Here is a 25,000-nt window from a genome sequence, read left to right on the forward strand (position 1 = left end):
ATTTAGACGGTGACGGCTTTTTTGGGGTTTAAAAATGCTAAAAAGTGAAACCCCCCTCCAGAGTGGAAATCGTAAAAACGCTCCACCGTCGTGTTCCTGTCTAAAGAGTAAAAACGCAAAAGTCTGCTCGGATCTTCTTTCCCTACTTCCTTCCTCCCTTCCATCCTTGACTCAAGGACAACAGGAGGGTTAAAATCACACAAAAGTCAGAATAATAACAGATATTAGAAGAACAGTGGAACTTTTTAACTCTGAATATTATAAATAATATTCACAATATTAAAGATATATGTAAATTAATTATATAACTAAATTTAAAGAGGGCTCCACAGATTTAGCGTTGCACTCTTTTAACATCATCCAACTCACACCTGGTGCCTACATTACCCACAATGCAACCTCATTGCTAACCTCTTTTTCTTTCTAACTCCACACCCGCAGATTATTTATTTATTTATTTATTTAATTATTTTATTTTCCAACCTCGTCGTCTTCAGCCCAACATCATCATCATCATCGTCTCCCTCTGCAGACATTAAAGGTTTTATGTTAGATATTTTTACACAGAGAACTGAAAGGACTGAAATAAATTAACATTAAAGTTGTGTTCAAAGCATTTAGAGTCTGCATAATTACACAATTCTAGATATGTCAACGTTCAAGTCATAATTACACTCATAATTATACGTGAAAACTGTTTCTATTGAATCACAGCATATTTTTACTCGTATGATTATACAATTATACACATTAATTTGTGTATAATCATGTAATTACACGAATGAAAACTGTTACTGTTAAATCTCAGAGTAGCAGATTGTTCTTCTTTTACTGTATATTAAACTTCCTGTTGTCCTCGAGTCAAGAAAGGAAGGGAGGAAGAAGGAAGGAAAGGAGGGAGGAAGGAAGGAGGGAAGGAAGGAAGGAAGGAAGGAAGGAAGGAAGGAAGGAAGGAAGGAAGGGAGGAAGGGAAGGAAGGATGGAGGAAAGAAGGAAGGTAGGAGGGAGGGAGGGAGGAAAGAAGGAAGGAAGGTAGGAGGGAAAAAGGAAAGAGGAAGGGACGACACGAAGGTTAAACCAACACTGGCTCGAGTGACATCATGAGTAAGATGATCGGCTCCCACTGCAGACACAAAAGGATTTATGTGACATTTTTTACACAGGAAACTGAAATAAATTGATAAATTCATGCTGCATTATAACGTGTAAATATCATCATCATATCAGTTTTCTTAATGCAAACTCCAAAATTGTTCTAAAAAGCTCCAAAAACCTGATTGTGTATAGTTGCAACAACACTTTTATTGTGTAATATTGAGGGAAATTGTGCAGCAATGACAGCAGCATGTGAAATGTCTTGTTTGCGTGTATCATGTGTTTCACTTTCCTTTCAGTTTTAGCACTAAATATTATTTTTTATACTTATTCTATCTTTTATAAGCACCATAAAGATTCTTTCTGTTTCGTTGTTCATGTACAATAAAGACTGTCTGTTCTTTTCTGTTGAGTTAGCATAATTACACATTTCTGAATTCTAGATATGTCATGTTCAAGTCATAATTACACTCATATTTATAGTGAAAATTGTTTCTATTAAATCTCAGAGAAGCAGATAGTTTTGACTGTTTTTGTACTGCACATTAAACTCGTAGCTTTCAGCCCCAACGGAGGCAATTTGAACCACTAACTACTTAAAGACTAATATGCAGCAGCACTCTCTGACTGTCTGTAAACACACATTAATGTTGGAAATCACTGCAGCTCCTCACAGAAAAGCTCCAGACTAAAGTATTTAGGTTGTTTCTCTTTTAAAGGCCGACAGTAACGATGTTCCAGGTGCCGTCACACCAACATTAATGTTTGTTTATAACTGAGCGACCAAAGCAAAGACTCCCACAGTCTCCCTCTCTGCCTTCGGATGTTCTTCACGTCTCGCCTCGTCCTTTTCATCTCTCTCTCTCTCTCTCTCTCTCTCTCTCTCTCTCTCTCTCTCTCTCTCTCTCTCTGTGTCACAGCCAGGCCTCTTAGTCCTCTCTTCTTCTTCTTCTTCTTTTTCTTCTCCGATTCCCCCGGTCTTTCTCTCACGCCCACTTCCTCCCTCCAGTTCTGCTTTTGACCTTGTTAGATCATGTCTCAGTGGTTTATATATATATTATGTGTGCATATGTTTGTGTGTGTGTGTGTGTGTGTGTGTGTGTGTGTGTGTGTGTTTGTTTATATCAGTGTGTGTGTGTGTGCTGTAGAGCGGACACTAGAGCACACACTGTTTTAATAAAACATTATGTGAGTGAGTGGTTTGTGTGTATATATGTGTTAGTGTAAGTGTAATTGTGTGTGTGTGTGTGTGTGTGTGTGTGTGTGTGTGTGCGTGCACCCCAGGGCAGAGCTTTGTGTGTATATCCTGTTGAGGCTGTGTGTGAGAAAGATAACAGGACGACCTAGGGCAACTCTCTAATTGGCCCGCACTCTTGCCCTGGATACTTGCTCTCTTTTTCTCTATATATATCTGTTCCCTTTCAAATGCTGCTCTCCTATTGCTTCCTTTTCTTCGTCTTCTCTTTTCTGCGCTGCGAGGTAATACGAGCCAAGCAATGCATTAAAGATGGAGAGAGAGTGGGGGGGGGGGGGGGGGGGGGGAAGGAAGGAGGGGGTGAGAGATGAGAGAAGGTGCCTCAGGTTGAGAGGGTTAAACAGCGAGACTGACTCTAATGCAAATATCTCAGTGGAAAAAGGAAACATCTCTATTTGAAGGCAGTTACGTGTCGAGCTAATGTCAACACACAATTAGAGCTTCTTCTCTTTCAGACGGCCTTCTGAATTAACATCTGCTCATGTTGCAGTGACAATGTCGAGGTAATGAGGAGGACATGCACGGATCAACAAAAACATCAATTCAGTTCAATTACAACGTATTGTCATTATACAGCACAGAGAACACATGCAAGAGGAAATGCTGTTGTGGCTCCTGGGAAATGATGCAAAAAGGCAAAGATTAAAAAGAATTGCAATTAAAACATAAATTATTTTAATGTGCAGTAATAAAGGAAGGAAACGCTGCATTAAAGGGTCATTACACTCTACCTAGAGAGATTATTGTTCCCTCCTTGTTCCTTAAAGTCATGACCACGATCATCTTCTAATGGTAAGTAATTGAAGTCAAGTAAAATGTATTTATATAATGCTTTTCACAGATATTAGTCACATAAATGCTGTACATACACAAAATAAAACATAAAAAGGTGATAAAACAATCCACACAATACACATAAATGATACCATAAATATGTTAGTATATACACACACACACTCATAAATATATAAAAGTAATAATAAAAGCAATAGTTTTAAAGTTCAACTCAATGTGTAAATATATTTTATGATTAAATAGAAGTAAAAAGCTCTTTTAACTCAATGACAGCAGCTGGAGGAGTGTGTAGGTGCCTGTGTTTGATTGACAGCAGCTGGAGTGTGTAGGTGTTTGTGTTTGATTGACAGCAGCTGGAGTGTGTAGGTGTCTGTTTGATTGACAGCAGCTGGAGTGTGTAGGTGTCTGTGTTTGATTGACAGCAGCTGGAGTGTGTCAGTGTCTGTGTTTGATTGACAGCAGCTGGAGTGTGTAGGTGTCTGTGTTTGATTGACAGCAGCTGGAGTGTGTAGGTGTCTGTGTTTGATTGACAGCAGCTGGAGGGGCGTGTGTAGGTGTCTGTGTTTGATTGACAGCAGCTGGAGTGTGTAGGTGTCTGTTTGATTGACAGCAGCTGGAGTGTGTAAGTGTCTGTGTTTGATTGACAGCAGCTGCAGTGTGTAGGTGTTTGTGTTTGATTGACAGCAGCTGGAGTGTGTAGGTGTCTGTGTTTGATTGACAGCAGCTGGAGTGTGTAGGTGTCTGTTTGATTGACAGCAGCTGCAGTGTGTAGGTGTCTGTGTTTGATTGACAGCAGCTGCAGTGTGTAGGTGTTTGTGTTTGATTGACAGCAGCTGGAGGAGTGTGTCAGTGTTTGTGTTTGATTGACAGCTGCTGGAGGAGTGTAGGTGTCTGTGTTTGATTGACAGCAGCTGGAGTGTGTAGGTGTCTGTGTTTGATTGACAGCAGCTGGAGTGTGTAGGTGTCTGTGTTTGATTGACAGCAGTTGAACCGCTCTCTAGTCACTTTTCCCCAGTTAATATTTGTTTGGTTGCTCGTTCAACAAGCTGCAGATCAAGACGTTTGTTCATGTTTGTTAGTTAGATAAGAAAGAGACTAATGTGGGTCGCTGTTCAGAGTCTGTTGTGCAGCAGGATGCGATCAGGCTCAGTGTGACGTCTCTGACTTTGATTGAACGACACGTTATCACTTTTTTAGAGATAAGATTTGATTTGCTGTATGGAAATAAGGACTCCAGCTACATAAGATGATAAAATGATAGCATGGTATTTAATCGAACTAAGCGGCACCATCAGGAAATCAAAGAACTTAAAATATACATTTCTCCCCTTTTTTGGTTTCTGATGTTTTCTCAAAGGAGAACTCAAGAATATTCATTTTCAGAGCGGAAATGTTGCTGCAGGACAAATGAAAGGCAGTTTAATTTTCAGTTGGACCGTGATGTTCTCCCAAATTTAACCAGACCTTAAGCATAGCGTTATCACATCATTTGTAACTGTTTTGGAAAGGACAGACAGAGTTCATGGATCAAAGCATTGCTATTTAAATGTGTTGCTGTATGAAGATATCACAGTGACAGACTCAGTCATTCACTGCGAGGAGAGTCAGATGTTGCACTTTGAGTCCTGATGGTTTCAGAAGTCAGTCTCTCTTCTGTGTCCTTGGTGGGAAATACGCCGGTGTGTGCACTTACTTTTAATTCATGAGGTTTTTTTCCTCTGTTGTTTTTCGTGAGTCAACAGGTGACGATGTTCAGGAGGCTGGAAAGTGTAAAAAAAACCCAATAATACAGAAGATAAAACCAAACTGAGAGGGTTCGATTGGAGACAATGAATGATCCAGTCAGTTATTAAAGAGTTATATTGAAATTTAAACTCCTTTTGCTGACTATTATATGTGTCTTTCTATCCACCTCGGTCTGTGTATCAGGGACTGACAGTAGACATACCTGATGGTTTGTGATATGACTGCTTGGCATTTCAGAATGGCTGAAAAAGGAACAAATCAAATTAAATAACAAATATTTTACTGCTTTGTGCTTCTATTTTACAACTCTGGAATGTGATAATTACATTTCGTCAAGTTCTGCTTTTAATTTTCACCATTTAAAACAAATAATCAGTGTCTTGTTAGTCCTCTAGCTTCATTTAAGTACAATATTAACATCATATTCACAGTATTTTCTCTCTGTGTTGGCCTTCTGTCCAGATTAAAACTGTTTAGTTTAGTTTATTTCAGTCATTAAAGTCATATACACATAAATAAAGTAAATAATTATATGACCTTGTTTTCTTCATCTCCCTTAGAAACGGCAACAAAGTAAAAGGGAAAAATAAATAAATAAATAAAAGCCATTTCTGACCCAAAAGGTGTCAGCTGAAGGATTTGATGAGTCTTTCAAATAGATCACAATGTACATAACAAACACAAAACATGTATAATAATTTTCTATAGTACCGACTTAGATGTTATTTTAGTGTTTGGTTTAATGTATGTGTATTAAAACTAATGGATCCTTAACTTTGAAATCAGTATGATCAAGTTCAGACCCTTTACAAAGAAAGATGGAACTCAAAATACAATGAATTTAAAGAATTGGAATTGAAATATTGTTAAAATTGTCATTGTTATTGTTTTCCCTCTGAACACTTTTTAAATAAAATTGCAAAAAAAAAATGTTTATAACGAGACAATATACCCCCTTTTATGTGTTTCGGTAGTGACACATTTTGTATTGAAAATAGAATAAGAGAAAAAACAATTACTAGTAATATGTACCTTGGATATTAAATCATTTGCATACAGACAAAGTTTTGGGGGAGGAGACACATTTCTTTTCAATATGTTTCCAACCTTGACTTTGCACCATTTCAGTATCCCTATGCATACTGCACATATAATAATACAGTGAAAATATACACCATCCCTGAGAGTAGAGCTTTTTCCAAAACAGCCTCCAGAGTGTGTGAATGTGTAAATGCTGGCTCGGCGTTGTAGTTAGTCCAGTTAGTTCAAGGAAAACAGAGATTTGTAGAAACACTTAAAGCAGATATAGTCTAAATCACTGAAGTACTTTAGGTGCATTTATTTATTCATGCTAATGCAGCATTCTCAGTCACATTTACTATCTAAGCTCCAGCATTGACTTAGCAGAGTGCAAACAAGCTTTGGGTTAAACACAGCGAGCCCTCGTGTTACAGCGAGCCGAGGCTGATATTAACCTGCAGACGAGGGCGGCTGGAGGTGTGAAGTCTTCACTCTGCAGTCATTAAGACAAATGCATCAAACTGTAACAGTACAGAGATGCACGCAGCGTTAAGCCGAGTGTGCCTCCAGCGGTTGGACGCCTGCCTCATTTCACAGAATCAATAAGCTCGGATGTGAGGAGGCGTGAGCTGCTCCTCGGAGACCAAACGTGCTCAATTAACCGAGTGCGTTACAGCAGGAAACACTGAACACCGGAGAGTTTATTTATGGACTCCGAGCAGCACATGTTTCCCCGGTGCGTCCCTGAACGCTTCGTCAAATGTTGTTCATAACAAGTTCCTCACAAACCTCCTTCAAAGCTTCTTTTCATTTAGTTTTTCCTGGACGTTGTGTGCAGATAGAGCCTCGTGCATATTGTTCAAAGAGCGCCGCGTCCTGCAGGAATCTGAGCTCGCTGTTACTTTATCTGTCAGGGACGAAGAAGACGAGGAGAAGAAATCCCTTCAGATTGTTCTCAAGGTGAAGGACTCTGAATGGTAGATGAGAACTTTTACAGAAGATATCCTGTTTGTTGTGATTTTCTGTTATTTATATCCAGTTAAATCTGATATTAAACACGGTCACAGTTCCAAAAGTTGAGGTGAAAATGATCCCTGCAAGTCAAAAGTCAGTTTATCCACATCACATTTTTATAAATCTGCACATTTTTCCCACCTCTCAGATGGATCTATCTATCATGTGATGATTATTACTATTATTTTTATTATTATTCTTGCAAATACTACACAGAGAAGGCGATTCATCATCATAAACATTGTCAAAGTTCCAAAAGTTGAGGTGAAAATGATCCCTGCAAGTCAAAAGTCAGTTTATCCACATCAAACTGTTTCACATTTTTCCACCCTCTCAAATTGTCATGTGATTATTATTACTGTTATATTTTTATTATTATTCATGCAAATATTATACAGAGAAGGCGATTCATTATCATACACTTTGTCAAAGTTTTTTGTTCATATGGGTCAATGACGTATAAGGATTTTCAACAACTCAATTTTAAATAATAAAAACAAGCATATCTAATGCAGTAGTTCAAACATTCAGAATGTTGTGTACCTGAAAATTCATATTATAAATGTGAAAGTGATTTTAGTGGGTTTTTCAAGATTAATTGGCACTGGCCTTAAAAAAAGTCATGTGGTGCGACCATGATTCATCTTGAAATATCTTATATAAATAAAAGATCATCATTTACAAACATAAAAAAAAAAATGCAAATACTTTGTTTCCAAACACTTTATATTACTGAAAACTTGTAAAAAAAGATGTGAAGCGTGTTAAGTAAATTAATTTATTTCAAGATGAATCATGGTCGCACCACATGACTTTATTTAAGGCCAGTGCCAATTAATCTAGAAAAACCCACTAAAATCACTTTCACATTTATAATATGAATGTTCAGGTACACAACATTCTGAATGTTTGAACTACTGCATTAGATATGCTTGTTTTTATTATTCTAACATTGAGTTGTTGTAAATCCTTATACGTCATTGAGCCATATACACATTTTTCCAACCCCTCAGATCTATCTGGCATGAGATTATTATTACAATTACTTTTATTATTATTCTTGCAAATGCTATACCGATTAGGCAAATCATCACTTCCAGTTGTTGAATTTTAGCTTTTAAGAAGAAATCCTGCTTATTGTGATTTTATATTACTTGTATCTTTAATCTGATTTTAAAAATGGACAAAATTGAAATAAAGTTGAGGCGAATGTAGGTAAAAATATTCCCAGAGAGTCAAATATCGGACTATGCTTGCACATTTGTCCAACCTCTCATCTGTCATGTGATTATAATTATTAATATTATCTTTATTATTATTCTTGCAAATACTACACAAAGAAGGCAAATCATCACTTCCAGTTGTTAAACTTTACTTTTTTCTTTCTTTACTTTAAAACATGTTGCTTATTATTTCTCTAACCATTCTCGGAAGATAAAACAACATTCCTTTGCAATGAGCGATAATTAGTGAAATCTCAAGGTGCACTGACTCTGAGTTTGCTCTCTAAATAAACTGGTTAAGATAATGTGAATAAACTGTTGGGTGTGTGCAGTGAGAAGCATCAAAACCAATGAAGAAGACCTCAGACCAAAGTAATAAACAGGAACGACCCTTTATATAAAAGCTCTTTAATGAATTCAAGAAGCTATAAAACTTCACCGTTGAACTGAGTGACTGTGGAGGTTAATTGAGTCTACGAGGTCGACTCATTTATCTGTGTGACCTGAGAGAAAGACGCTGTTAAGACTTCCTGTTTGTGATTAATACAAATCACAGCTCGTCTTCTACTGCAGATATAATTGCCTTCAGTCTCTCCTTCAGTCTCCTCCTCTGTCTGACTGTCTGTCAAATGTTTTCTGTGCTGTTGGATGAAGTTTGAAAAGACACTCTGACTCCTCTCTCCATGAAAATGAGGGATACTGGTGTTTTTGTGAAGAATAAACTCCTTAAAACACCTTAAAACACATTTTCTCTCCTCATTACGACACAATATAAAAGTGAACTCCAGTCATTTCCCACCTCTGCATGTGTTTCCAGGTGTTATAAATGAAACAGTAGTGTAAAACCTTTAGTGGCTCCAGAGGTTGATAGCCTATTTATTGCTTCAGTAATTTTTTTAATGCAAAATTGCTAAAAATTCTTAGGTAGCAGCTTCTCAAATGTGAATATTTGCTTGTTTTCAGACTCTCTGTCATCTGAATATTCACTTTGGCTTCAGGGAATAATGATCAACACTTTATACACTGAACAATCAATGGATAGAAGAATATAATTAGAGTACATGAAACACAACTTTACAACAAATGAGCTCAATATAAACTAAAACTATTAAAGAAAAAATTAGATATTCCTTTATTAGTCCCACAGTGGGGAACTTTACATTATTGCAGCAGCAAAGTGGACAGTAAAAAAATAGAAAGTCAATAATCAATAGAAAGAATAAATAGCAATAAATAAGAGCAGGACCATCATGCTATCATTAGCAAGTTAGCAGTGAACACATAGTACAGGTGAAGCAGATGAGGGAGTCATTAGTGTGTTATAGTCATGAAGTATTTAAAGCTGACATCTGTGTCACATGACAGATCAGCTGATCATCAAAGTTATTACGATGCATCCCGAAGGAGCTGCGACTGTACCGAAGATAGATCCACTCACTAATGTAATGTATGTAACTCAGCACCATGATGTGTGTGTGTGTGTGTGTGTGTGTGTGTGTGTGTGTGTGTGTGTGTGTGTGTGTGTGTGTGTGTGTGTGTGTGTGTGTGTGTGTGTGTGTGTGATCTTTCAGTACACGTTTGAGTGTGAGGAACATGCACCATTAGATCAGAGTCTGTCACTGATAATTAAATACTCCAGAGGAATACAGTACTTCCCTTCCTGGAAACTCCTGCATATATAGTACACAGGGAGACTGAGTGTGTGTGTGTGTGTGTGTGTGTGTGTGTGTGTGTGTGTGTGTGTGTGTGTGTGTGTGTGTGTGTGTGTGTGTGTGTGTGTGTGTGTGTGTGTGTGGGGTCCACATGTTTTTCACAATGTGGGGACGTAAATCTGTTTACTGAGTGATGTTGTGGGGACTCGCCTCCCTTACAGGGACAAAAAGTGCCCTTAATGTATATAACATGCGTCTGTGTGTGTGTGTGTGTGTGTGTGTGTGTGTGTGTGTGTGTGTGTGTGTGTGTGTGTGTGTGTGTGTGAGTGTGTATGTGTGTATGTGTGTGTGCATACATGCATTTAATACTACAGTGTCAGTGTGTTCAATCAAAACTTCACACAATGTTGTTTCCACTGCAGATAACCTTTGAGCTCACGCTGACACCACACATACACACACACACACACACACACACACACACACACACAGACACACACACACACACACACACACACACACACACACACACACACACACACACAGACACACACACACACACACACACGTGTTAATTGTGGTCATAATCATATTTAATTAAATCTGACATCACAGATGGAGGTGATGACAGCTCACAGTAGTGGCCTCTCTGTTACCTCTGTCTGTGTTTTTAGCTCAGAGATTTGTTGTAATCATATGCAGTACTTATATATTAATTTAATAATATAAATTACTTAAATATTAATTTAATAATATAAATTACTTATATATTAATTTAATAATATAAAGTACTTATATATTAATTTAATAATATAAAGAAATGTCCCTATAATGCAGAAATGTCCCCATAATGTAGAAATGTCCTCACAATGCAGAAATGTCCCTATAATGTAGAAATGTCCCCATAATGCAGAAATGTCCCTATAATGCAGAAATGTCCCTATTATGCAGAAATGTCCCTATAATGCAGAAATGTCCCTATAATGTAGAAATGTCCCCATAATGCAGAAATGTCCCCATAATGCAGAAATGTCCCTATAATGCAGAAATGTCCCTATTATGCAGAAATGTCCCCATAATGCAGAAATGTCCCCATAATGTAGAAATGTCCTATAATGTAGTAATGTCCTATAATGTAGTAATGTCCCTATAATGCAGAAATATCCTATAATGTAGTAATGTCCCCATAATGTAGTAATGTCCCTATAATGCAGAAATATCCTTATAATGCAGAAATGTCCCTATAATGTAAAAATGTTCCCATGAAGTAGAAATGTCTACAAAATACAGAAATGTCCCCATAATGCAGAAATGTCCCCACAATGCTTAAATATCCACACAATGCAGAAATGTCCTTATAATGCAGAAATGTCCCTATAATGTAGAAATGTCCCCATAATTTAAAAATGTCCCTATAATGCAGAAATGTCCCTATAATGTAGAAATGTCCCCATAATGTAGAAATGTCCTATAATGCAGAAATGTCCCCATAATGTAGAAATGTCCTATAATGCAGAAATGTCCCTATAATGCAGAAATGTCCCCATAATGCAGGAATGTCCCTATAATGCAGAAATGTCCTTATAATGTAGAAATGTCCTATAATGCAGAAATATCCTTATAATGTAGAAATGTCCCCATAATGCAGAAATGTCCTTATAATGTAGAAATGTCCCCATAATGCAGAAATGTCCCCACAATACAGAAATGTCCCCATAATGTAGAAATGTCCTATAATGCAGAAATGTCCCCATAAATTAGAAATGTCCGCACAATGCAGGAATGTCCCCATAATGTAGAAATGTCCCCATAATGCAGAACAGGATTCATGGGGACAGGACTAAGAACCTGTCCCCATAATGCATAAATATCCTCACAATGTAGAAATGTCCCCATAACGCAAAAATGTCCCCACAACGTACAAATGTCCCCATGAAGTACAAATGTCCCCATAATGTAGAAATGTCCCTATAATTCAGAAATGTCCCCATAATGCAGAACAGGATTTATGGGGACAGGACTACGAACCTGTCCCCATAATGCATAAATATCCTCACAATGTAGAAATGTCCCTATAATTCAGAAATGTCCCCATAACGCAAAAATGTCCCTATTATTCAGAAATGTCCCCACAACGTACAAATGTCTCCATGAAGTACAAACGTCCCTATAATTTAGAAATGTCCCTATAATGCAAAAATGTCCTCACTACAATGGTTTTAAAATAAAATCAGTCTTCTACAAACCCACAGAATAAACCATCACGTGTCTTATTTATGTAAAAACAGGAAACATTTAATTTCCTTCCAAAATAAAACACTTCTGTAGATTTTTTAGCTGCTTTACTGATAAAAAAAAAAAAAAGTGTGAGTTTTCTGGTCGACTTTAGTGGAGAAACGCTGTCATGTCACACTTTTAAAGGTCTTCTCCAGGTCAGGGTCACTGATGTCTTTTCCAATTACACTCATGTAATGTGATGAGCTGTGCTGAGGAGTTACAGTAGAGAGTAAGTCAGTCAGATAGTGTGCAATGTGTTCACGCTCGCTGTGACATTCACACATCTCATGTCTGATCTCGCTGTGACTCCGCAACACTCTGAGCACCGAGGAGCTTCTTCACCTTCTTTATTTCTTTTTTCATATCAAGTTTTCCGAGTCGTCTGTGAAGGTGGCAGATGGAAGGAAGGAAGGAAGGAAGGAAGGAAAAAAGGAAGGAGAAGCTTCACAAAGACAGAGAACAGACACATTTTTATAGTTTATATCAATCAATAAAACGTTATCTATATAGTAGCTTTCATAAAGGTTAATGTAGTTCAAAGTGCTTCACAGCTCGTTGACAAGCTGATAATAAGACGGAATAAGTGACAACATGAAGAAAAGGGAAAAAGAAAAAATAAGATTGTTAAAAATGTTTAAAAATATTTAGATAAAGTAAAATAAATAAGAGAATATAAGAAATACATTTTAAAAAATGAGAGAAAATAAGAGAAAAAGTTTATTAAAAATAAGAGTAAAAACAAACTTGGTTAAAATAGATTAAAAAGACAAAACAAAAGTGAAATAAAAGAGTTTAATTAAAGCTTGACTTAGAAGGTAAAACTTAGATAAAATAAAGTAGAGCAAAATTTGAAAAAACCCCATCAAAACAAATAAGTAGAATAAAAAGACTATAAACTAGACTAGATATTCCAGTGTGGTGAAAAACTGTTGCAGCTTCTCTGCAGAAATTGACGTAAATTACACCTTAAAAAGTCCAACATTCTTTACTACCGATGTCCAACTTTAGTTTATGACTTAAGAAAGAAGGAACAGTCAAAACAGACGTGGTCAGTTTGACCCGTGATGGCGACACGAAGGTTAAAAAAATCACCAACGTCTCTATAAAACGGTTAAAATTCTCTTTGTGTTTCTTCTTCTTCAGATTCGTCTTTGTCGAAGATGAGCCCCTGCTCCGAGGCGGGGAAACCCTGTAACCCGTGTCTGGACGCGGCGAAGGCGTGCAACCTCAACGAGACGTGTAAACGCCTTCGCTCGGCCTACAACTCCATCTGCAGCAAGGCCACGCCCCCTCAGCCGGCGCTGGCCAATCAGGAGCCGTGCAGCCGGAAAAGGTGTCAGAAGGTGAGAAAGCATCAAAATCTGAGCAGATTTATACGAGTCTGTGAGGTTTTTTTGTGTCTATGTGGTTTAGTTTAAATTTAAAGGGGTTCGAAAGTGAAAATAAACTTATACGACCCAGCATCAAATTTCTGCTTTTAATCCATTTTGAGAGAATATATTAGAGGATTATGGCAAAAATGTCTAAGTGGTGTAACCATAAAAACCTTGTACCAAATAATTCAACTTGCTTAAAAACACTAAATTCTCAATAAAACTCCATATCAACTAGTTTGGCATGATCTTACATTATAACTTTTTATATTAAGCCTACTCTTAAACACTGTTCTCTTTTGTAATAAAATCTTTAAAATATATAAAGTGAATCTAGACACACCTGATGCTCCACACAGACAGTAGTAATGTGTAATAGTATAACTTAATGCGATGACGATGACGATGTTTGAACTCTTTGTGCTTCAGGCTCTGCGTCAGTTCTTCGAGCGGGTCTCATGGGAGCTGAGTTACCCCCTGCTGTTCTGCTCCTGCCCCGACCAGGCGTGTGCCGAGCGCCGCCGCCGCACCATCGTCCCATCCTGCTCCCACCAAGAGAGGCACAGACCCAGCTGCCTGGAGCTACGACGCATCTGCCGCTCCGACGCCCTCTGCAGGTGAGACGCTCGGCCCCCTTTCACGTGTTTTATTCACACACACACACACATGCATAACAGCAGAACGCAGCTCTTTTCACTTGATTATCAAGTGAGAGGAGGAACTAATCAGTGAAATCAGCTGCTGGAGGGTTTAATTGCAAAGACATCTGGTAGACACTTGGGTTAAAATTGTGTTTGATTGATAAATACTGGTTTTAAAGGTTAGAGGAGATGGAAGTGGAGGAAGTGACTAACTCTGCCGCCTCCATCGCTGACTTTTTCCAGTTGAGATGCCCTTGACTGTAGAAAGAACAGCTCTGGACAAAGCACATAACTGACTGACTGACAGATAAATACATAGCGATGGAGGCAGAGGTAAAGATCAGGAGAGAAGTTCAGCAGAGGGTTTGTGTAGCTGCAGAGAGGCAAAGAGACTCAAGAGGGAAGAGCAGGGACTTCTGAACTCAGTCAAATCTGAACAAACACACATGATGGTTTTACTGCTTTCAGGGTTTATAAATGTCTCTGATGTCACGATCACAAATAAAAGTCTGAGAAGTTTAAAAAAAAAAAAGAGGCTCATCATGAATTTTCTTTGGTATCACATTAATCCGGTTTTGTTGCACTGCAAACAGAAGCTGTTAATGATTCATTTGACTTTTCAAGCTGTAAATTTGCCAAAACTCTAAAGAAAAACAGGCTCAATAAAAGATGAAAGATGGAGAATAAAACTGATGAGATGCATGAATATGATCTTTTTTCAGTTTGCTCAGTTTTTCTTTTTTTTTTGGACATCAGTGAGGCTTATAAAATATAACATAGTTTTCATATCTGTGGATCACTGATGTTGAAAACTTGAGGACATACAAGCTAAAAACTCAATTAAACTGAGCAAAACTGTTATACATGTATATACATACATGTATAACAGTTTTGCCCCCCCCCCCCACCAAATCAGCGGAGGCATTGAAACTGTCATGCTATCTTAGGTCCAATAAACCTTCCAGAAATTAAAGTTAAATACATGAATTCAACAACTGGAAGAGAACTGCTTGTTGATGCTTGTTTTCCTTTTCAGATACAATCTTTAACAGTGTTGTAAATCGGTTTTATTCTTAAATAAATAAAAATAAATAAGAACTATGAACCTGTGCATCGATGCAGGATTCAGACGTCATGGCTGAGGCCGAGGTTACAGAACTGCTCCGGTGTTGTTGGTTTTCTTCTTCAGCTCAAGTGCGAATATCTTCAGCAATTAGAAAAACTGAGAGTGAAAGGTGTCTTTTCTTTTCCTTCTCTCTCTCTCTGACGGCGTTCGGTACCTTGAGAGAAAACTGAGAGTGTGTTTCTGTTTGTTCGCTTTAATTGATTTCTCTGAAAAATCTCAGTGTACTTCAGTGTGTGTGTGGGAGGTGGAGGTCACTTTCTGCTTGTCTTCCAATATGAGATATTGTGTATTGTTATATATGTGTGTGTGTGTGTGTGCGTGTGTGTGTGTTTGAGGTGTGTAATTACTCATTGTGTCTGTAAATCAAAGATCAAACTTAAATGCCTTAAGTTAAACATTGAAGAAACAAATTATGTAAACTTCTTTTTTTTATGAAACTCAATTCATTCGAAATTCACACCAAGTAGTATCTAACCGTCTCCCATCAAACGATACCTGCAATCGATCCTTTTTACACCCAGAGTTAGAAAATATAACTATTTGTATGGACTTGCTGACAGCCAATCAACACAAGAGTTCTTCGATTTGATAAATATTAATAATTTGAAGACTTTGAAAATGAATTTGTGGAGGAGTGGTGGAATTTTATGCAATTTAATGCTTCTATTTACATGATGGGTATCTAATGAAGTACTCAGTTGGTATCAGTATCACTTTAAGGCCCTGTTTACACGACAACGCTCGCGGGTGAAAATGGCAAAATATTTTATCGGATGTGCCTTTAGTTTAGACGGTGACGGCGTTTTTGAGGCTTAAAAACGCAAAAAAGTGAACCCATCCTCCAGAGTGGAAATCTTAAAAACGCTCCACCAGCGCGTTCCCGTCTAAAGGGTAAAAACGCAAAAGTCTGCCTTAAATGCAGCAGAGTTTTTGCTGCAGTCTGAAGCTGTAACCTAGGTAACAGACACTCTTCAATGTGACGTCACGTACCGATCCTTCTGCTGATACCTGTCTGCTGCAGCGGGCCGACAATGACAGAGAAGGGGGGAGAGATGTGGAGTCCAAGTTCATCTCGTGAATCGCCACGGCCGTATCATGACCAGTTCCTGTTTCTAATCAAGTCAGCAGAGAACAATAACACGTTCCGATGCTTAGACTCTGCAAACCAAAATCGAAGCTAACCTGTCAGTTTTTGTTTGCTTCTTAGCCATGTTTTGGTTTTCCATTTCGCACTACTAGGGAGAGAAGTAGAGGGAAGGTTCTACACAGGCTCGTGGACTTTGTGGTGTTGTGTGCATACAACATTGAATTCCACAAACTTTTGCGTCACGGTATGCACCCAGATTTCGCTCGTCTAAACACGGAATAAAAAGTGAGAACGCAACGCTGCTTTTGCGTTTTCTGTTCAGATCGTTTCCGTGTAAACATAGTCTAAGGTTACTTTGATTGGTATTGATACCGAGCCCTACTCCCAACAACACACTGTTGTCTTATTTGCATGATGTCGTTGCTTTAATTCCTTTGGCAGAATTTTATTTTCTCTTCTTTGTCGACTATTTGCATAAAATTGGACCAAACAGCTGATGTGTCAGTTGTTTTTTTCCATTAACTTGTTCCTCACTTCTCTTCACATCACACTTTATATTCTCCTCTCTCTCCTCTAAACACACAGTTTTGGATCAGAGCCGATTCTACATACACTCGGGGTATCGGGACATAGCACAGCAGTAAAATGAGACCTGACCTGACCCAATTATACAGAGTAGAGTAAACCCAGCTGGGTCTCAGTTGCTCAGAAAGACCTCGACACTGAACACTGACACTCCAGATATAGAAAAACATAACAGCAGCGATTCCTTTTCGAGGAGTGTTAAAAGTCACCAAATCCAGTGAGACAGTTGTTCCTCCACCACTCCCTCCACATGTGTTTCCTGTGGCAGATTGTTGTGTTTAACATTGTCTTCCATGTGGGACTCAGGATCTCACGCTGCTTTAACATGCTCAGATAAACCTGTAAACAGCAAAGCTGGTTTTGGCCTCAGAGAGACAGTCTGAGCTGCTGGGAGGCGATCCTCTCTCCCATCACACAGCCTGAGTTAGATACTTTATGTGTTTGTGGCCTGACATTCATATTTTGTGCTGCGTCAAGTATTTCAACTACTTTTTGGGTCATTTTTTGTAGTTTAACTCAATTTACAAACTACCATTTTGGCCAATAACAAGAAATATTTTTTTATTAAAAAAGACCTATATAATATACAATCTATTTTACCATTATTGTGTTCCAGAGCTGTCTTTGAAAAAAGGCATGAATCATGTCACGATGCGCCAACATTGTTGTTCAAGACACACCGATCTAGAATATGTCTGCCTCTTTGGGTTTTTTATTAAATTTTTTGTTGACTGATTTACATTTCTGATTTACATGTGGGTATTGGGGGATTTTCATTTTCTCTTTATATTACCCAACATATCTATAGATTACCCAACATGTCTATGGTGAACCTACAGTATGTTGACCAGCTTTTTTTCTTTAAAAAAATGAAACTGAGTTGAGAGGCATATTTCTGCTGGCATGTGAATTTTTTGTAGGCTATTATATTTAGTTTCATATACACCACATTTTGATTTATTTAACACTGAGTTAAATGAGTATAATGAGTATAAGTAGTTGCTAAAGCTACTTTTTTAGCTGTAGTTTGTTCAAACTACTGTCAGGCTGAACTACCTGTAGTTTTACAAGCTACACTTGCAAAGTAGCTTCCCCAACACTGACTATATGTGTGTATGTGGCCTGAGTTAGATATATACTTTATATGTGTATGATATCTAACTCAGCATTTTCAGGTTTTAAAATTTCACCTGAAAAAAATATCCAGATATTTAGAGTTTTTTTGTCCACATGCGCCACAAGCCTGCCACAATAACTACTTTTATTGGACGATATATTGTCTCCGAAATAATCGCGATAAACAATATTATTGTCACTCGAAAGATTATTTTATACCACTGATATAATGATAATATAATAGCTTAATAAAGCAAAGGGTGGGATTGGAGAGTGGGAGCTACACAGACTGCCATTATGGTTGTTGACAGAGTTATTTATCTTTAATTCTCCTGCAGTGAGGAATGGAGGACATGAAGAGCCTCTTAGCTGCTAATGTGAAGTGTTGCAATACTGAGGTACGATAAGTCCGTATATAAACATGATGGTGTCAATAATTACGCTATTGTACGATGAGTTGATGATGTAATTATTGTGACATTACCTACCGATTACCACAGTTTACAGCACATAAAGAGGCTTAACACCATTTTAATAAAACTCTGTAGATTCATGATTAAAACTGTGTGTTTGCATAAAGACAGAAACATGCAGGTGAATTATTTTTGGGCAGATTTATGAAGCTGTGAGAATAAATGGTCCTGCTTTATTAATCTCCATCACTGTGGAACTGTACTGTACTGTTCCACAGTGACAGAGATTTATAAAGCAGGACACATACACAATTATTATTTTTGTATTATGTATTTTTTTAGATAATAGAATAAATTAAAATATCAGTCAGTCCTGTTACAAAAGACTTCAGCTCTGTTTTCACATCGAGTCAAACAGAGAAGTGTGTGTAAACCTTCAGTTATTATGTGTGTGTGTCAGTACAAGGAGCTGCTGTTAGATAATTCAGTAGATTTACACACACACACACACACACACACACACACACACACACACACACACACACACACACACACACACACATTGTTATAGTTCTATAAAAACATGGCCGTCTCCTTGTCTTGAGCTTCCAGTGTTCGCTGTGTGATGCAGCTTATGTTGCTCTTTGTCTCTCGCTCTGAGTAGGTGTCTGTGTGTGTGACTTACAGCACAGAAAGAAGAAGAAGAGCATGAATAAATCAATATCTGTAACTGGGAAATAAGGCTGCACACAGAAGAGCAGCACTGCAGAGCTCACCGACCGACCACCAGAAGAAAAAAAACCACATGATTCACGTTTGATTGCCTGTAAAAGGAATCGAAAGTAGAGTCATTCTTTTTGTTTTTAGCCTCCATTAACCTCAGACGAAGGCCGGAGAGCTGCATAATCACAGGAATCCCGCAGGTCCTTTGGGTCTTGACAGTCCTCAGAGGGAGTCCTGCCCCCCCGCTGTGGGATGGGAGCGGGGGAAAGAGGAAGTGACTGCTTGGGGACTGCTCTGATTGACAGAAAGCATAATTAAATATGGTCTTTGCCACGAGTAATGCATGAGAAGGCCTAGAGAGAGCTCTAAAAGGTTTTTGGACTAAGGCTCTTTAGAGAAAAAATCTATTTGCATTTCAAATAAGAACGCAATTACTCCTACAGTTAATTTTCCAACTAGAACGGTGAGAGGAAATGCTCCGTCTGTAGTTTGAGGAAGTTTACTCAGAAACTACGAGGGAATTATAGATCATAATTTAAACATGATCTTTTTGACTCGTGTTCGTGACAGGAAACGGAAAACAGAGAGAAAGTGAAGGCTATCACATGTTTCATCGGTTAAGATAAGTAAGATAAATGTTCTTCTCAAGAGACCAAAGCAGAGCTAGAAGGAGAGCTCTGTCCGCACTCCTGAACCTGTGAACCAATCAACCTGTCAATCACAACGTAGCCACGCCCTAATGCATACCCTGCTTTATCGTCACATATAAAATCAGGGAGGCCAAAATGTCCCAAATGAACATCATACTGCATTGAAGAAGGCTTTAAACTAGCGATTGAGACCATAAACACAATTTGAAAACGTTTACTGAGGTTAGAAATCAAGTGAGAAGTTGGTGAATTCTCCATTGACTTGTATAGAGACGGAAGTCCTTTTGACACCAAAACGGTCGCCCCCTGGTGGCCTTTTGATAGAATGCAGTTTTAAGTTACTTCAGCGTTGGCCTCTTTTCAGAGGACCAGAACTCCCCGCCTGGTTCCAACGCTGTCAATCAGTGAGCCACAATTTTGAGGAAATTTACAAGTTACAAGTTTATAAAAAGTGAAGGTAAGAAAAACAGTTACTGATACCTCAATAGGAATAGTTAGTGGATTGATGCAATGTTGAATTACTGAATATTTAGTATCTTATTTGATGGTAAATTCCTGTTGAAAATGTGTGTATCAGATTAGATAGAGCAGGTATAGAAGCTCTTTTATCTGTAAATCTGATATGAACTCTATGCAGAACCTTTAAGGGCTTAAAAATAGTGTATGCCTTGCTTGTACAATATTGTTGTTTTTTCAACTTGCACTTTATTAGGTTAACAGCTTTTAGTATCCTTATTTATTGTAAGACATTATATGGTTTTTATCTTGCCTATCTTATCTGACTATAATCAGCTCCATTGACTATTGGCTTTATTTTACTCTAAGACCTCCTTTTTTATTGTCTTTTTCTTATCATTTTTTTGTTGTTTTATTACTTTTATGCTTTTATTGAGCTGTTGGAAACCTGAATTTCCCATTGGGATCAATAAAACATCTATCTATCTATCTATCTATCTATCTATCTATCTATCTATCTATCTATCTATCTATCTATCTATCTATCTATCTATCTATCTATCTATCTATCTATCTATCTATCTATCTATCTAATTTTCTAGACATTATTTGCTGGTTCAGACTTTACAGGGTTAAATATCAATGAAGCACAGCTGCTGTCATTAACCGGTTTAATTGTGCTGAATGCTTCTTTTGACTAAAAATAAACTTCTGTGCATCCTCTAATAACTTGATTAATTATTCATGTAGATATTTACATTTGACAGAAACGGAAACATATCCAATACATTGCTGTATTAATGTATTAGGGCTTCAGCAGACTCTTCAACCACAGAACAGACCGACTCGCTCTCTAAACAGTGAAGTCTCTATCGGGGAATTTCAACCTTCTGTTCTGCTGTTTTAGTGATAAGATAAGACTGACAGTTAATTCTTGTTGATTTTACATTTTTATGTTGGTATTCAGGGACATTTTGTTCTCAGCCCACTTAAAAAAAGGCTGGGGATTGTCATAATTATGGGTCAAAAGTAAAATCATATTCACACGCTGTGTTGCGAACACATCGCTGTCTCTCAGCACTTTGAGAGCAACGATTTTCATTCCAGCATGAAGCGTTTCCTGTACATCCATCAGCAGCAGCAGGAGGGGGTTGGGGGTTGGGGGGGGGGCATCTGTCTCATAATTAAAGAACAAGGCAGCCGAAATATACTCAAAGCAATCAGCAAAAATATTCTTTTACCATCTGTCACGGTCCTGTAGCTGCTGTGAACTCTCGGGACGACGTGAACAAAGTGAAACAATCCAGGAAATGTGTGGGAGGTATGAATGGATTTAAACTCTCCTGCTGCTGTTCTTCTTTGTTCCTTTTTTTAACTTCAATTTAGGGGATAATCATGCTCTCAGTGTTTGGAACCAGAGTTTCCATAATGCTTTGGAGGATGTGAACAAGAAGTATAATTTTGATATTAAATAGATTCAGTGAGTTAGCTGTGAGGTAAAGCTGGATTAGGTGTGTAAAGATACATCGATTCAATGATTAATGAGTCAATGCTATCAGACATTGGTCATCATCTTTAAGACGCACCTTAATATTGAATGTACCCTGACCCTAACCTTCCACCCCAGCACACACACCTCCAAACGGCCATAAAAACAGTCTGTGAAGATCCTGAGATAAAAACAACAACTCTAACAAAGCGATGAGTATCACTGCTGTGATTTCACATTTCAGCAGCAATACGTCTGCAGCCGGATTACAGCGGCGAGTTTATCATCAGATGCTTCGGACAGACTATAAACAGTCTCTTATGTGCTGCTGCTGCTCATCTCTTGAACAAAGTGAGGCGCCACGTCTCATTTTTCACATTCACGATGTATAACAATAGAAACTTAATGTTATTTCAGTTTCTTCTTTTATAGGGTGCGAACATTTTAAAGCTCAATGTATCAAAACGTGGCACTTTATAGTGTTTTTATTGAAAAATAATATTTTTTTATTTAAATGTCTGGTTGAGCCAGGCGGGGAGTTCCGACCTCTGAAATGAGGCCAACGGGGAAGTAACTTAAAACCGCATTCTATCAAAAGGCCACCAGGGGGCGACCGATTTGGTGTCAAAAGGACTTCCGTCTCTATACAAGTCAATGGAGAATTCACCAACTTCTCACTTGATTTCTAACCTCAGTAAACGTTTTCAAAATGTGTTTATGGTCTCAATCGCTAGTTTAAAGCCTTCTTCAATGCAGTATGATGTTCATTTGGGACATTTTGGCCTCCCTGATTTTATATGTGACGATAAAGCAGGGTATGCATTAGGGCGTGGCTACGTGTTGATTGACAGGTTGATTGGTTCACAGGTTCAGGAGGGCGCCTCATGCTCCTCCTGATGCCCATATAAGTAGAATCCCTGTTTTTATTTTTCCCAGCATGCACCTGAAATTCAAGATGGCGCTGCTCAGATCCGAAACTATTGTCCTCCGAGCAGCAGTCCACAAACCAATGGGTGATGTCACGGATGTTACGTCCATTTCTTATATACAGTCTATGGTTGGAATAAAAAGCCCCCTGGTGGTTTTTCTGTGTACTGCATTTATCTGATCGTATACATCAGGTTTTTACACTGATGATGTAGAGCTCTCTAAAGCTCATGGATCAAGAAATAAATGAGTAATCATAGAGGAAGTATCTAAAGCAGCTACAGGAGTGATTTTAATATAGTTGTAAAACATAAAAATGACAGAAAGACAACTCAGACTTTTATTAGAAATGTGCCTTTGTGTCGACACTGAAACAACGACCCAGCCTGATCCTGAGGACTGAAGGAGTTTAAACTTTGTGCCACTATACTTTTTTGATTTGGGTGAAGTGACCCTTAGAGACCTTCAACAGCATGAGACAAAGAAGGTAACTTCTAATAGACCCGTTGAAGGTTCGGTATCTATCTCGACACATCTGGCAGACGTGAAGATTTATGAGTATCAGGTCCTTTATGACCCCCATCAGACTGAGAACACTGCCTCTAATGACGGTGGTATGTATGCAAACACGCACGCCCCTGCGCTGAAGCGTGCGGCACTAAACTGCTTTTCCCATCCCGGCAGCTGCAGCTGAGCGGTGTTTTAAGGCGAGGAAGCCAATCTAGCAACGGCATCGCTCCATTACACGGTCAGTGAGGTGAGGTGGAGCCGTGATGGAAATAGCTGCCTCTTTTTCAGGGAGGTCACAGAGGACGCAACAGGCCTCCTCATTGTGTGTTTGTGTGTGTGTGTGTGTGTGTGTGTGTGTGAGTTTACACAAAGAGCATTCCCTGATTCATCTCATTTTCTTTGCGCTCTTCCGAATTTACCCGGCTTGCTTAACCCTCCTGTTGTCTTCCAGTCAAGGAAGGAAGGGAGGAAGAAGGAAGGAAAGGAGGAAGGAATGATAGAAGGAAGGAAAGGAGGAAGAAGGAAGGAAAGGAGAAGGAAGGAAGGACGGAGGAAAGAAGGAAGGAAAGAAGGAAGGAGGGAGGGAGAAAGGAAGGAAAGAAGGACAGAGGCAAGAAAGAAGGAAAGAAGTAAGGAGGGAGGGAGGAAGGAAGGAAAGAAGGACAGAGGAAAGAAGGAAGGGATAAAGGAAGGACAGAAGTAAGGAAGGAAAGAAAGAGTAGGAGGGAGGGAGGAAGGACAGAAGGAAGGAAGGAAGGAAAGAAGGACAGAGGAAAGGAGGAATGAAGGACAGAAGGAAGGAAGAAAGGGGGATGGAGGGAGGACAGAAGGAAGGAAGGAAGGGAGGAAAGAAGGAACAGTCAAAACAAACAGGGTCAATTTGACCCGAGAGGACGACAGGAAGCTTAACAGGAAGTGAGTGATGGGATGATGTCGTCTATGAGGAGAAACAAGGCGAGTGAAACCCGGAGGAGATGAAGCAGAAAGCAATATGAGCAGAGATGAGACTGCAGGGCAATCCCTCCTCCTTCATGCTCAAAAGCTCATGATCTATGCAAATATGTAAATATTCAAATGAGCAGCGCCGCTCAGGGACTGTTAATTAAAGAGAACATGGAGACAAAACAAAGCAGCTAAACACACACAAACACACACACAAACACACACACACACACACAAACACACAGCTGAATGGAGACGAGAGGCACATGAGCGTCGAGGTCGGAGACATGTGAACAAACACCTTCGGCGGAGGTGTGACTGCATCGTTTTTCATATTATTTAAAGCACAATGACTCAATAAATCAAAGCGGGAGCTCGGCAGCGGCCCCCGCGAGCTGTGTTCAAACTCCCCAACAAACACAAACTCTGCCGTTATTTGCACAACATAATTAGATCCGAACCACAGAGAGACGATTTATCCCCACAGATACACACCAGAGTCAGAATGCACCAATCTGCTCTCTCTTGTCTTGTGTTCACTTTCTAAAACTTTAAAAACTCTGCATCACATAAAAGAGAGTGAATGTTTTAATTGGCTGTTAAAATAGATGTTTTATAATGTGACAGGCTGTTGGTTAAAGTCTGGTTAGAAGTACTTTGTTGAACCTGCATTAACTGAGGTTTTTCTCTCTGATTTTCGTCAGAAACAAGAAGTCAACTTTGACACAACATCATCTTTTAAGTTGATGTATTGAACTTCTTTTAACCTTTGTGTCGTCCTCCTGGGTTGACCCCGTCTGTTTTGACTGTTCCTTCTTTCCCTCCCTCTCTCCCTCCCTCCTTCTTTCCTTCCTTGCTACCTTCCTCCCTTCCTATATTCCTCCC

General features: G+C 38.7%; 1 protein-coding gene across 1 annotated transcript in view; it reads left to right on the forward strand.

The window, feature by feature from the left end:
- Positions 1–25,000, forward strand: part of gfra2b (GDNF family receptor alpha 2b) — a 111,898-nt gene that overhangs the window by 61,063 nt on the left and 25,835 nt on the right. The window contains exons 4-5 of the mRNA XM_062435147.1: positions 13,221–13,420; positions 13,880–14,067. Of these exons, the coding sequence (XP_062291131.1) occupies positions 13,221–13,420; positions 13,880–14,067 (388 nt within the window). The remainder of the gene's footprint in view (positions 1–13,220; positions 13,421–13,879; positions 14,068–25,000) is intronic.

Source organism: Scomber scombrus, chromosome 15 (genome assembly GCF_963691925.1).
Source record: "Scomber scombrus chromosome 15, fScoSco1.1, whole genome shotgun sequence".
NCBI classification, from domain to species: Eukaryota; Metazoa; Chordata; class Actinopteri; order Scombriformes; family Scombridae; genus Scomber; species Scomber scombrus.